The sequence below is a fragment of the Phyllostomus hastatus genome, unplaced genomic scaffold (assembly GCF_019186645.2).
Source record: "Phyllostomus hastatus isolate PE091 unplaced genomic scaffold, TTU_PhHast_1.1 phas_scaffold_182, whole genome shotgun sequence".
Classification (NCBI taxonomy): Eukaryota; Metazoa; Chordata; class Mammalia; order Chiroptera; family Phyllostomidae; genus Phyllostomus; species Phyllostomus hastatus.
Genome location: NW_025334013.1, coordinates 15,363,945 through 15,377,973, shown reverse-complemented (window position 1 = coordinate 15,377,973; position 14,029 = coordinate 15,363,945). Strand labels below are relative to the sequence as shown.

The 14,029-nt window shown below is 59.6% G+C and overlaps 1 protein-coding gene across 1 annotated transcript in view; it reads left to right on the top strand.

Moving 5' to 3' along the window:
* RUNX3 (RUNX family transcription factor 3) overlaps positions 1-14,029 on the top strand; it is a 61,649-nt gene that overhangs the window by 28,928 nt on the left and 18,692 nt on the right. Inside the window, exons 2-3 of the mRNA XM_045859891.1 lie at positions 5,131-5,408; positions 7,255-7,411. Of these exons, the coding sequence (XP_045715847.1) occupies positions 5,131-5,408; positions 7,255-7,411 (435 nt within the window). The remainder of the gene's footprint in view (positions 1-5,130; positions 5,409-7,254; positions 7,412-14,029) is intronic.

The window sequence follows — 14,029 nt, the reverse complement described above, 5'->3', positions numbered from 1 at the left end:
GCCGCAGCTCCCCGAATCCTGAGTCAGGCGGGGCCTTTAACCTGGCCGGGTTCTCCCTAGCCCAGAACACCCTGGGCAACAACGTTCCCGTTCATTTAAATGTGTGTAACACCTACCACATACAATTGCTCTGAGGATGGGGTGATGCGCTTTAAAGCCCGAACACAGGGCCTGGGCTCTGTAACACCTCAGCAACTGTGGCTGTCACTGTCCTTCCCGCTATACTGGCCAGGGGACCAAGGCTCGGGGAGACGCAAAAGTTACGCAGCCAGCAGCCAGCGCATGGCTGAGCCAGGAGCTGTACCCGAACCACAGTGCTCTCCCCCACGCCCCTCCTCCCTGTGGAGTCAGGCCCCTTGCAAAACAAAACTAGGTAATTTGAGAAGCGCACTTGTCTGCCCGCACATTCTGGAGCCTTCCAGAGGCTGCCCAGGAGGGATGATGGCTCAGAGCTGGATCTCTGGGGTGACGGCCCCAAACCCTGAAGCAACAACCCATCCAACATAAGCTTTGCAGGTTTTTCATGACCCTGTCTAACCTTATATATAGTTAGAATGTAACATATGTAATACAATGTATAATTATACATGTGTAAATATGTGTGTCTAAAACCAGGATGCAGGCAAGTGCTGGTTTAATTAGCGGTTTTGTTCTTTTTCTTCCTTCCATGTGGAACAATCGGTGGTATTTCAGATCCGTGACACTCAGTGTCCCTCTCCTCCTAGACAGGGTTTTCAATGGTTTGGATTTGTAAACCGGAGCGATTGGAACACCCTCCATTCACAGGAGAGGGAACTCAGGCTCAGGAAGGGACAGGAGTGTCCCACCTTGAGCTCCAGGGCACTAGGCTGGAGGGTGACATGGTGATACGTGTCCCTCTGGAGCTGGGGTGTGGAGACTAGAGTGGGAGAAACCATTAGCTTCTAGAAGACAGTCCTCTGTACTAGCTGCTGGGCTGCGGCTCCTGTGAGACCCGGGATAAAGGGAACAGATGCCTCCTAGGAAGGGCAGGAGGGGGAGGTGGCTGACAGTGTCCGCTGAGGCCAGTTCCTACTCAGGAGAGTGCCTGTGGGGGAGGGGGGAGGGATGGGGGCCAGCGGGTTTCTAGAGTGAGGGTGTGGATGCCTAAGGAAGGCGGAGATCCCCAGGGAGCCCTGTGATGGACGCCGACACCCCTCCTGCGAGCTGCCTCTGTCTGGAGCCCGGACACAGACAGGCTTTACCTCCCCTGGCAGCAGCCCCTCAAAAACCAAGGGGACAGGATGGCATGAGAACTGGGTATTTCACAATGGGAAGCATGAGGCCCCGACAGGGGAGGGGACCTGCCAAAGGCCCTTGACAAGGAGTGATCGGGCCTTATTTTTACAGGATAACAGTGATTGCTCACACGGGTGGAGCGCCCGCTACGTGCCAGGTCTGTGCTAAGCCCTTCACACACGATTCTCTGAAGAGCCCACTGTGATGACCCCTACTTTACAGATAACACAGATGAGGCTCCAAGAAGTTTTCAGCAATTTTCCCTAGACCGGAGTAGGTGGTGGAAGAAGAAAAACACAGGCAGTGGCGTGGCAGGCCCAGGCTCCCTTCACAACCAGGGGACTTCTACGAAGGCTTTCCAAAGCACAGATGCCCATTTCCTGGCACTTACGGGGGTTCCTCATCCTCCCCAAGCACCAGGACTCTCCAACAATCAGATCTTCCCTTGAAAGCTCTCTGGCCAGCACCTCACTACCAGGGAAGCACGCAGAGGGCACTCCTAGGCACGCCACCCTCTAGGGGCAGGAGGAGGGACCTTCCTGACAGAGGGTCATTCTCACCCTATAGATCCTCTCCCTGGGGCAAAGTACCCTGGTAGAAGGAGCAGCCACCAGAATCAGGGCTCTGCAGGCCCCAGGCTAGGCCCCTGTGTACCCAGCTCTTGGCCCAGGTAGGCCCAGACTTCCTGGCTTCCTCATCCTGCTGCAGACCACTTGGGGCGCTCTTAGGTGGGAGCCATTGGAGAGAACGCAGGGTGTTTGTCCCTCAGTCTCCTGGAAGAGAGAGAGGAGATGGCTGTCCATTTAAGATGGGGGAGGGAGAGGGTACCCCTGTGTTACAGACAGAGGGGTGGGAACTATGCAGTTGTCTTCCAAATGGGAGAGAGAGAGACAGCCTTTGGTCTCTCCATCCAGGATGGAGAAGTAGGTCGAAATAAGGAATGTGCTGGTCTGTTCTGTGCGTCCTCCTCAACCCCGACCCAAGAAGGGGGCAGAAAATGATTGCGTTTCTGTCGGGAGGAATGTCCTGTGGGTCGAGGGGTGCAGGGACCCCCGGATATCTGAGATGCGAATGAAAAAAGCGCCAGGGTCAAAGCGTTTTGTCCACGGAGGGGAGGGAGGTCAGCCTTCGGTATAACACAGAGCCTTTGGTTTGTTCGAGACGTGGCCGCACAGATGTTGAGGAGTCGGACAGGACGTCTGTCCAGAAAGGGCAGCTCTTAGGAGATGACCCCCGGCTCCTGAACACGGGGACAGCAGCTGGCGCCCATGTGTACGCAGGGCCTGCAGGGGCAACTCCGCCGCTGGCAGGGTGCAGGCGCCAACTAGCGGTGGCTCCCGGAACTGCTCAGGCTCCGTCGGCCCCAGGTGACCTCGGGCTGGAGACCCAAGCGCCAGCAGCCCAAGTCCTCTAGTTCCGACGCCACTTTCTGCGAGTGCCCTCCCGAGGGCTGGTGCCAAGCCCGGTGCCGTGCCAGGCGCACATGAGCCCCGTTCTCAGGAAACCCGTTTGTGAACCCGCTGTCGGATGAGAGGGAGAAATCAGGCGGAGGGGCAAGTAATGGCACGGATGTAAACCGAAACCATTAAACGAATCGAATATACAACCCCCCCCCCACGCCGGGGGTCCTGGCCCCACAGCCGCTCCAGGGTAGCACGCGGGGCCCGCCCTCCCAGGCCCCGGGCCCTACCTGGCTACGACGCGGTGGGCCTTTCGTTGGGAAGCTCCCAGGGGTCGGACACCTTAAGGTCCGGGTCCCTCGCCTTCTCCTGGTTCCGCGGCTAGGGCCAGCGCTCCCGAGAGCGCGGGCCTTGGTGTAGGTAGACTCCACACAAAGTCCGGCAAGGGGCCCTCGCAGTCCCCGCTTTCGAAATGGGCCGAGCAGCTGATGGGCGGCTCCGAGAGGGGTAGGGACCAGGTCTCCCTGGGCGCGAGGTTGGGCCAGGTCCCATCTGCTCTGCAGCACACGCCGGGCTTGATTTCGTTTGCCCACGACGAAATGGCGCGCGCTGGGCCGAGGTCAGACCCAGGGCGCGATCCTGCAGTCCTCATCGGATCCTATGCGCCTTTGCTCTCGAGCCGTGGAATTCGTCGTTTCGCACCTGTAAAGGGACGGGAACAACTAATACGCAACCCGGTCTCCAGAGTGGCGGGATCACTCCGCAAGAGTTCGTTCCCCAGACGCCAGGGGACGCGTCCGGGGCGCTAATCCAGAGTGGATGGGGTTTGGTCTTTTCCTACTCCCCTCTTCTCCATAGCCGTTCCCTAGGCCCGCCTGCCTGGCCTAGGGTGCAGGAGAGGAAGGGGTTGTTTGACGTGAAGCCCCAGGAGTGGTTGGTCGCGCTGCCGGGACTGGGAGCGAGGATCCGGGGCCAGCGAGCAGACCCTGCCTCGGCAGAGCCGTCTGCATTCCTGCGGCGCAGCCCGAGCGCACCGCCGGGGAAGACGTGGGCTTGGACCTTCGGGAGCCGGTTTGCACCCACGTGGAGGAAGAAAATTTCCTCCTTTGGAAGCCGGGGCCCTTAGCTTTGCGGCCAGTCCCCTTCTCCGCACAGTTTTCTTCTCGCTACGAACCGGCGTCCTCTTCCACAATACGGGACCGTGGTTACAAGCACGGGGCCGGGGGGTGGAGCAGGGATCGGGGAAAAGCACTCGCGTTTTTCGGGCTCCACCGTGTTTTACAAGAAGCCACAGGCCTCCACAACGAAGAACGACGCCGCGAGGCCCGCGCGATTCTGACCGTTGTTTTGAGGGGAGGGTCAAGAGAAACGGGGTTAGTTGCCCCCAAGACGGATGCGGGCCCGTGGGGGACACCCTTCTTTTTGTCCCCGGCTTGGCACCCGGGCCTCCGAGGCCGGGACCGAAGCCGCACCAGGCTGGGAGCTGCAGAGGCTGCTGGCGCGCTCGTCCTCTCTTGTGCGGCGGAGGCTCTTGGGTCAAACTAATTTCCGGGCGGGGCAGTGAGAAGCCTCTCTGGGCAGCTCCCCGCGCGCTGTCACCCGCCTCGGGACGCCTGAGGCTCCCCGGTGAGGGTGCAGGCAGTGCAGGCCGAAAGCAGCTGGAGATGGGGAGGCCCGACCGCAGGCGGCGGGGAAGGGGGAGAGAAAGGGAGGCGCGGCCCCGGAGCCGGCGGCAAACGAGCCTTCTGTAGGACTCGGACGTTTCAAACACATTTTTAGCCCCGGCCCCGGCTCCGCGGAACCCTTGCGGAGCCCTGGGCTGCCGCGCGGGGGTACCCAGCCCCGGGTGTCCTCCGCGCGGCGAAGCCTTCCGCCCCTCCGGGTGGGGCGGCCTTCGGCGGTCCCCGGTCCCCCCCGCCGCCCCCCCGCGAGCGCTGCCGAGGTGCCCGCGATGGGGGCTCCGATTGGCTGCGCAGCGCGTCGCTCGGGCGGCCCCGCCCCGCGGGCCCCGGGGTACTAACCCCGCGCGCGGGCGGCCGCTGCGCCGCCGCTTGATTCTCGAGGATTTGTTTTGGGGCTGCGGCCGCGCAGTTGGTGGGGCTGCCGCGAGCGGGCTGCGGGGGCGGAAGACGGCGGCGGCACAGTCCGCGCGGGCCGCGCCACGGCCGGAGCCACCGGGACGGCCGCGAGGGGTGGCCGCACTCGGGCCGCGCGCCCAGAATGCGGCGGGACTAGCCGGCGGGCAGCGCGCGGCCGTCGGGGCTGCGAGGCCGCGCCGCGGGAGGACCCCGGCGGGGCGTCCCCGGGCGCCGCCCCCTGCGAGCTGAGGTCCCGGCTCGGCCGCTTCTGCTTCCCCGCTTCTCGCGGCAGCGGCGGCCGAGGAGGCGCCCGCGCCGGCTGCCCCCGAGGGAGCCGCGCCGCCGCCGCCGCCCGTCCGGCGCCCTGACGGCCGCTGTTATGCGTATTCCTGTAGACCCGAGCACCAGCCGCCGCTTCACACCTCCCTCCACGGCCTTCCCCTGCGGCGGCGGCGGCGGCGGCGGCGGCGGCAAGATGGGCGAGAACAGCGGGACGCTGAGCGCACCGGCGGCCGTGGGGCCCGGAGGGCGCACCCGGCCCGAGGCGCGCTCGATGGTGGACGTGCTGGCGGACCACGCGGGCGAGCTGGTGCGCACGGACAGCCCCAACTTCCTCTGCTCTGTGCTGCCCTCGCACTGGCGCTGCAACAAGACGCTGCCTGTCGCCTTTAAGGTGAGTCCGGGGCCCGGGGAGGGAGAGCGCCGGCCCCGGGGCTCCGGGCGTCTCAGCTGCCGGAGCCCGGGCTGGGCAACGGAGGGGAGGGGAGGTGCCTGCGACCCCGCAGCGAGACCCAGGCCACTGGGCCGAGGGCTCTCTCGGTCTGGCTGGGGGTTCCGCCCGGAGACTTCTTCGGCGTCCCCTCTTGAATACACCCCGCACGGGTGATTGTAGGCGGCTTGCCCCCTTCTCCACCTTCGGGAAGCCCTGCGGAGAAACCTTGATATGGAAACGGGCGAGTCGGGCTTCCCTCCAACCCGGATCCCACGGACACAGCCGCGGGCAGGGGCGAAGAGGAGCCGGGGACCAGGGCGAGGACCGCGGAGGGGGGTGCGGAGGGAGGATAGGGCCTGCCCTCCACTGCCGGCACCCCTCCTCCCGCACCGCTTCGGAAACACTTCCTGCTCACACCCTCGAACTCGGGCTTCAGAAACCTTGCATCGGGCGACTGTGGGCCCCGATCAGAGACTGTCCCTAAACGGCTGCGGCTGGGATCCCAAATGTCAGGCGAGGACTGGGGGCGCTCTCACCCCCTGCCAGCCCCCAGTCATTCAGAAGATCTTTTTCTCTCTGCCAAGGAGTAGGCGACTGTTTCATTTTCATTTTTTTAAGGGGGCAGCGAGATGAAACGAAAACGCCTTGGTTTTCCCCTAAACCTCTCGCAGCTGCCGTGAGAAAGAGCAGGGCCGGAAGGGCTAGCGGCTGGGGGTGGCGGTGCCCGAGGTGGCTGGAAACGGCGGCTTCTGGCCGCTGAGTCCATCCTTGCTCCCATTAAGACGACTCCGAATTGGAAAAAAGGATGAGTGGCTCTTTGAGGTCTCCCGGGTGACATCTTAAAATACCAGTGGGGAAAACCTCCTTGGGGAGGAGGGGGTGCTGGGGAGGCCCGTGTGACTTTAATCCTCCGATCGGAGGTTTTACTGTCACTTGGAGCTTAAAAGGAATCTTTGAAATTAAAAGAAGACAGGATGTTGACAGGAAATCTGGCCTTTTTAATCAGACCCCAAACATTTTCTCCTTGAAATTTTTACCATCTGGATCCCTAGTCCCTACACGCGGTGGCCACGTTTAAATGGCTGTGACTGCGTGTGCAGTCTGATTCCTCTGCAGAAGGCATCCGCCTCTCCGTGCTCCTTGGGGCGAGGGTTGGGGGACACTCTCCCGGGGGGGCCTCTCCTCCCGCGTCCCGCAGTCCCCAGCAGGTGCGTCCTCCTGCTCTCAAAAGCTCCTCTCCCACTTTAAAAGGGTTTTCTGCACAAACCCTCTCCAAATGCCGGTTTGTTTTGCATTTTGCATTCTGCCTGCATAACGAATTCAGGCTATGCAGAAGCCGATAAACTGGGCCTGGGCCACATTTCATGGCCCAATTTCATACCCCAAACGGCTTTTGCATTGAGTCCCATTTTTATTGTTGTTGATATTATTTTTACTTTGCTAGAGGCAATATTGATTCCCTTTTTTTTTTTTTTTTTTTGCTCAAGCAAAGGGAAGAAGGAAACTGCACTCAACATCATGACTGAGCTCGTCCCCAGTTCTCGCTTAGATTTAATTGAATTAAAAGGATAATTCCGCAGGGCATGGCTTGACCAAGTTGTCGAGGATTTGGGTATGAGAGGCAGAGATGTTTTTGTTTTTGTCGTGTTTGGAGGAAGGTCTCTATTGTTTTTAAGCCTTTTCTCCACCCTGCACTTGAGAAATCCGCAGTGCGCCTGGGACCTAGGGGAGCTGCCCGACCCAGCCCTCCCCCCTTCCTTTGCCTCCCCCTGCCTTTCTGACCTGCCCCTCTGCCCCGTGCCCTCAGGTGGTGGCGCTGGGGGAGGTGCCAGATGGAACGGTCGTGACCGTGATGGCAGGCAATGATGAGAACTACTCCGCCGAACTGCGCAACGCCTCGGCCGTCATGAAGAACCAAGTGGCCAGGTTCAACGACCTTCGCTTCGTGGGCCGCAGTGGGCGAGGTGAGTGGAAGGGAGACCGCGCCCGCCCTGCACTGGCGGCTGCAAAGGTTGGGGGGAAGGAAGCTGAGAAGGGGGCCCTGGGGTCCACATGGGGACCCCAGAAACAGGTCCAGTTCTGTCTAAAACAACATTCTTCACAGACCCCTTTGAGGATGTGAAGAATGTTAGGGTCTCTTTCCAAAACAACAACAACAAAAAAAACCCCACAATTTTCTCCTAGTTTCTGGGGTTTACTAATTCCTGAACCTGCTGTGCCGCCCCTCTCCTGATTCAGTGCCCCGCTCTCACAAGAGATGCTGGGAGAAGATTAGCAGGCTCCGAAAGGGGCCTCGCACGTTGTTCGGCAGGTGGTTTGGAGAACACATCCTCGGTCTGCGGGGCCCAAGAGCCCCAGCTCCTCTCCCCATGGGGGCAGACTCTCCCCACAGGCAGAGGCTGCCTCTCCACAGCTGTGGTCTCCCAAAGCCACAGTTTCCCCAGCCCTTCCGAGCCTTAGCGTGGTTTAGAAAAGAAACAACCAGCACAGGATGCCGAATGCTGGAAAGTGCGGCTCGAAGGCTGCCACCTCTCACCCCACGGTCAAGGCCAATGTGCCTGCCTGTACGATCCCCCTCGGGCAGCACGAAGGAAATCCCCCTCGGGCAGCACGAAGGAAGGTAGGACCAGACTCGCTGTGGCTGCCGCCAGGGGCTGTGGAGGAGGAGGGGCTGCTAGGACCTGAAACCCATCACCTCACCACTTCAGGCTGAGAAGCCCTAGAAACCCTGCCCTGCAGAAATGGGTCACTGGGGGCTCGCTGGCCCTTTAAGACCATCCTGCTGAAAACAGGGGAGTGCCCTTCCCAAGCACCTGGCCTGCGGGGCCAGCTCTGTTAAGAAAGTAAGCCAGGTTCCCTCTGCCCCTAGTCTCAACAGAGGCCGAGGCAGAATTGTGCTTTTCAACACCAACAAACAGGACCTTATCGAGGTTTTAGTTCCAACCACGCCGCCAGCCCTGCTCAGAAGTGGGCATCTGGGCACCATTTTCCCCCCTTCAGCCATTCAATGTATACATACAAATGTCAAACATATTTTGACTTTTCAGCATTAATTAAAACCAGGGCATTATTTGCATGTAATAACTGTTTACTTGTTACTTTTTATGAAACTGAAATAGTTTACATTCTTTCAGACATTTCCTGTTCCTGTTGGCTCCCTTCCCCACGCACAGATTTCTTTCAAACGTTGCCCGTAACTGGTTGCAGGTTGATGGATGGAAAATGTTTGCTTTTATGAATTAAGCTTTCATTGCTGCTCCTAATTAGTCTCCGAGCTCCTTTTGTCATCCCCAATATCTCAAGCCTCTTGCAACTTAATCCCAGCCCCAGCCCTGAATGGAGAGTCCCTAGCTGCCACTGGTTGGCGGTGGCTTGCTCGAGTGCCGCTCGACTGCGGGGTGGTGGCCCCGTCTGCCAGCCCAGGAGTGGTGGCAGTGAGGCGGGCCCTCCGTAGCGCCAGCCCCTTGGGAGGCAGGCAGAGGGAAAGATCTGTCCCCAGAGGCCTGCACGGCACCAGGAATGTGGCGCCGTATCCGCCTCTTCTAGGGGGTGCGACATAGAAGGGACGATGGTTCTCTGACCTCCCTGAGACCTTACCTGGCCATCCTGCTGCCGAACGTGATTTCCTTGCGGCATTTGTGCCCACAGACCTGCACCCACCCCGTAGGGCCTGCCTGGAGGGCGGTGGGCGGCCAGAGCGCTGTTGGACGGCACACTCGTGGAGCGGGCACGGCTCACCGAGGCCGGAGTGTGGCTCCGGAGAGTAGATGCAGGAGGCCGAGTTCCCCTCGCCAGCCTCAGTGGTCCTGGGCGGCAGCAAGAGGCCTCAGTGGGGGTTCTGATGCCCACAGAACTTGACGCAGCTTTCAGGCCTCAGCGGCTCTAAAACCGGCTGACCTGGATTTCAGTGCCCAGCTCCACCAGTGACTTGCTGGATGTCGCTGAGCAAATGGCTTAATCTCCCTGTGCCTCAGTTTCCTCATCTGTAAAATGGGGATTATAATGATGGTGACCTCGTGGGATTTTGTGAGGATTAAGGAACTTGGTACAGGTGTCTCAGTTGGCATATACCGAGAGCTGGATGCGTGTTAGAGATTTTGTTACTTCAGATGCCTGGGACTAGAGGAGATCTTTGAAGTCCTTTTGAGTGGTGACTGTCACTGATTCTCTGATTCTGGTGCGGTTTGGGCGGGGGTGGGGGAAACCCAGAAGGTGTGAGTTGGTGAGTGGGAGAAGTGGAGGCGGGCAGCGGTGAGGAGGAGGGCGGAGGGGTCCTGTGGCAAGCAGCGGCGCATGGGGTGCGCCCGGCCTGCCCATTGGGAAATTCCCGCCGAGAGAACAAGTCAGTGATTGACACGGGCTGGGCCGCTCCGGGAGCAGGGACAGGTTGGCACTGGGAGCCGGCGCTTTTCCCTGGCTCTCTGACTTCCGCCAGGACTGAGAAGCCGGGTGGGAACATCTGCGTGCTCCCCTGGTCTTTGTTCCTTGGTTCAGTCCCAGCTCCAGGATGGTGGTGCCTTTCTCTGAAAGACAGACACATACCACCGCCCAGAGCTCAGGGTTAGCCCCAGGGTGCAAAACAAGAAAAGGAAGGGAAGGAAACCGAGTCACTGGTGTCTCCTGCAGTGATTAAGGCCAAGGTCCCCCCCGCCTACACACTGCTCCCTTCCTAAATTGAAATGCACCTTTTACTATCCCACAGTGAAATGCGTAGATAACCTAGCCTGTCCGCTTATGTGCAGTTTCAAAGTCGGTATAATTCTTAGGTCTAATGGAAGAGGGGGGGAAGTAATTTATAATAAAATACCTATTTGAATATGCAAATGTTGGGTGAGACCACACTGTTTGGTGGGCAGAAGCCGGGTGACAGCCGCAGCGAGCCCAGCCGGCGAGGTGTCCGCGCCTCGGAGTGGGACCGCGGCACTGCTGCCGGCGACGCGGTTTTCTGGAGTTGGGAACAATTCCTGGCAAAGGTCTTAACAAACATTTTTTAAAACCTGTCTTTCCTCCTGGAAAATTCAATAGACATGAAAAGTATGCAAAAAAAAAAAAAAGAAATGTGCCTTGCTTTATGCAAAATTTAGTTAGGTTCTTAGCTCAGAGAGTCTTTATGAGCAAATTTTTCACACACAGGCAGAATGAATACCTCACTGCCCTGTGCGGTGCTGGACACTGGCATTGCCCCCACACCCCTCTCTTGAGGACCACGAACTACAAATCCCCAGAGTCCCCTCCAGGAGGCGGTCATGGGCCTAGGCAAAAGTGGGAAGGGCAGGGGCTCCCGAACTGTCGATAAGTGGTTTAAAAAAAAAAGTAGTAGGTGGAGAGAGATTTGGGGTGACGCGTGGCTTGCAGGCTTAGGGGGACCACTGGTGGGGAGGGGATAGACGGCTTCTTAGCCAGTGTTAAGAAAACCCAGAGGTTCCCTGAGACGTGTCCCCTCCCGCTATCCAGGAGCCCCATGGTTGGGACATCCCACATGGGAACCCTGGCTGAGAGGGACAGGGACTTGCCCAGGGTCGCACTGCCAGACCCAGCTGTGCTTGCTGCGTGATCCAGGGCCCCGGGTCCTTCGGGACCGTCTGGGGCCACTCAGAGCCCCGAGGCGCAGCTCTTTCCAGACTAGCACTTCTCGTCCCCCAAGCAGGGCCAGCCCTCGGAGTGCCTGGGTCTGCAGTTCCTAGACTCCCGGCTGCTTGCACATTTTCCCGGGGGCCCTGCGCAAAGCTGTCCACCTCCTTTGTCTTCGTGGCTTCCTCCTCCAAGAGGAGGAGAGAGATGGTGGACGGGTTTGCTGCCAGGCCACTGAGAGGGGCAAGGGGCACTCAGGAAGACAGCTTTTCCTCACCCCTGGTTCATGGGGTCCCTGCCTCCAGTGGCACCTGCCACCTGCTCCGCCCTCCCACTCTGCTCCCGGTCCCAGCCTCTCTCTCCCTCTCCTCCCCCTCCCTCCCGTCTGGGAGTACCCAGGAGGGGTAGTGCCAGGCCTGGAAACTGGGAGGCAGCTGTGGAGGAGAGCTGGTGACCCCAGGAGTGTCCTGTGCTGTGCCACTGGGTCACGCAGCGGGTCCTTAGCGTCTGTGTGGAGGGACTGGCCCCGGCACACTCTCCCCTTTCTGGGTGAGCCCTGCCTGGGTGCCGGTTAACCTGGACAACTCCTTGTGCCATGTCTCAGTTTTCTCGCCTATAAAATGGGAGCGGTAATCTCTGTTACTAATTCATTTAGTGAACATTTACTGAGCACATACTGTGTACCGGAGACCCTCCAGAGGCTGGGGAAACAGCAGGAAACAACACAGAAAGGCCGGCCCCCAAGGAGCTTACGGTCTAATAGAGAGAAACCAAACAAAATAAATAAGCTGATGAATTATTAGACATAATAAGCGCTTAGGGGAAATTCAAGCAAGGAGAGTGGGAGTGGGGGGTCTATGATGCTTCTGATTGAGGCTCTTAATCTTTTTTCACCCCACGGACCCCTCTGACAGTCTCAGAATAATGCGTTTTAGGGAACAAAACAAAACACAAAGGATTACAATGAAAACCAATTATGTGAAAACATAGTTAGCGAGATGTCTTTTAAATTGTGATAAATGTGCTGCTTTGTTAGCACATTAAACCGTGAGGTCCAGCAGCGGGGCTGATGACGACCATGACTTTGAAGCTGTGACGGGCAGAAGAGGTATTTGGAGAAATCTGCGATGCCCGTAATGCGAGCTGTAACTCCGTGTGACGTCTGCTGTGACAAGGTCGCGGGGACTTCTGCAATGCTCTGTGGCTTGTTGCCTATGTCCATACTCCAGAGAGATGCTAAATCTCATTTGGAGGTTAGGGACAGTACAATTGCCACTTTGTTTCGTTTGTCCTATCCCAGTTCAGGGTCATACTCAGCTCTAAGAGGAGGCCAGCGATACCAAGTTAAAAACCCCCCACTTTCGATAAAGTGACTGGGGGACCTCGCCTTTCAGTGGAGACCTGAGGGGGCTGAGGTGACAAACAGGAGCACTTGGAGTGGTCAGGGCCCATCCGGCCTGGCTGCCCTCCGGCTGCCCTCCGCTCTGCTGCCGTCCACCTGAACTCCCCGTGGCTCAGTGCCCTGCGGCACCGAGGAGGTGCGGGACAGAGCGGCCCTGCGGCCCCCAGAGTGTGCCCGACTGGTGGAGGGCAGGGGTGTCCGGGAGGGAAAGGACCTCAGAGTGAGGGAAAGCAGGAGGAGGGGCCCCTGGAGGGGGTGGGCAGGGAGCCCGAGCCCACCTGCCCAGGGTTCCCTCAGCCCATCTGCACGGCCTGTGTCCAGAAGCCATGGGAAGTGTCCCTGTGGTCTGAGAGAGCGGGGCCACGTCTGTCCCTCGGGCCCAGGACTCCAGGGGCAGGCGTGAATTCTGGCACCCGCGCCCTCGCCTCCAGCCGGCTGGCTCAGGAAAACCTTCCGGAGAGGCCCCGTCCTTTCCGTGCCGGTCCCACCTGAGCTGGAGGACCGTCCTCCCCGGCCCTGGCATCTCGGAGCCCTGGGCTCCTCGGTGTGGCCCCGGCAGCCCGGCTGGTTTGCTTTGGTTCTGGAGTCCCCTGTTCCAGGGGCTGGGGCTTTCGCCTGACCCCTGGACCCACAAGCACCCAGAAAGAACCACACAGAGAGGACTGTGCCATCAGCCCCACCCCGAGTGGTGGTCTCCCACCTGTGAAGTGGGGACAGCAGAGCGGCCCAGTTGGGCAGCCCCCCACTCCGGTGCCCACCCCGAGCCAGCCCTGGGGGACACAGGTGCTCTGAGCCAATGGCCTCTGCCCTCAGGGAGTCAGTCCCCAAGCCTGTAACTGGGGTCCAGGGACAGGCAGCTCAGACCGGAGCCCGAGCTGGACTTGGGGGTCAGCAGAGCTCCCCCACACCTTCCGATTACATTTGTCGGAGGCTCTCGTGAGAACAGAGAGCGGTCGGTGGGAGCGGGTGCTCTCGCCCCAGGGAAGGCGCTGGGGAACCTGGGCTTGCCCTCGGAGGGGAGATCCTGCCCTTCGAGCCAGCAGAGTCAAAGAATTCACTGCAGAAGGGGAGAGGACACAGCCTGTCAGAGGTAAACCTTCCTCTGCCCGTTACACGGGGAACCTGCGCAAACATGAAAATGAGAGGAGGAATCAGGAGCTGGGGCAGGACTGAGCACGCAGAGCAGAGGCAGACAGCGGACCGTGAGGACCAGCGCACTGGGACGCCGGCGGCCACGAGCAGGAGGTGGACGGTGTCGGCCAGGCTCACGTCGTCGAGTGCTGTCTGAAGGGCGCCAAACCCTCAGTAGGGCAGGATCAGAGAGCTCGCAGCCATGATCTGGGTTGCATTAGGGCTGACGATAAACATACAAACAGTTTCCTTCTCACTGGGAACAGAAGAAAGGCAAGTTCAGTCAGGAGAGTTTGAATAAAAGACCTTCCACCTCGGCGGCCCTGCGGCCTTGCGCCAGACCCTCCCTCCCAGCGTCACCTTGCCAGAGAGACCAGCGCCCCTCAGGGCGTCCCCACCCTCTGACGCGGTGAGGTCACTCGCCGCCTCTTAGAATCTGTGCTCAGGAAATATGCAGAGGTGTGGACAAAGATTTTTA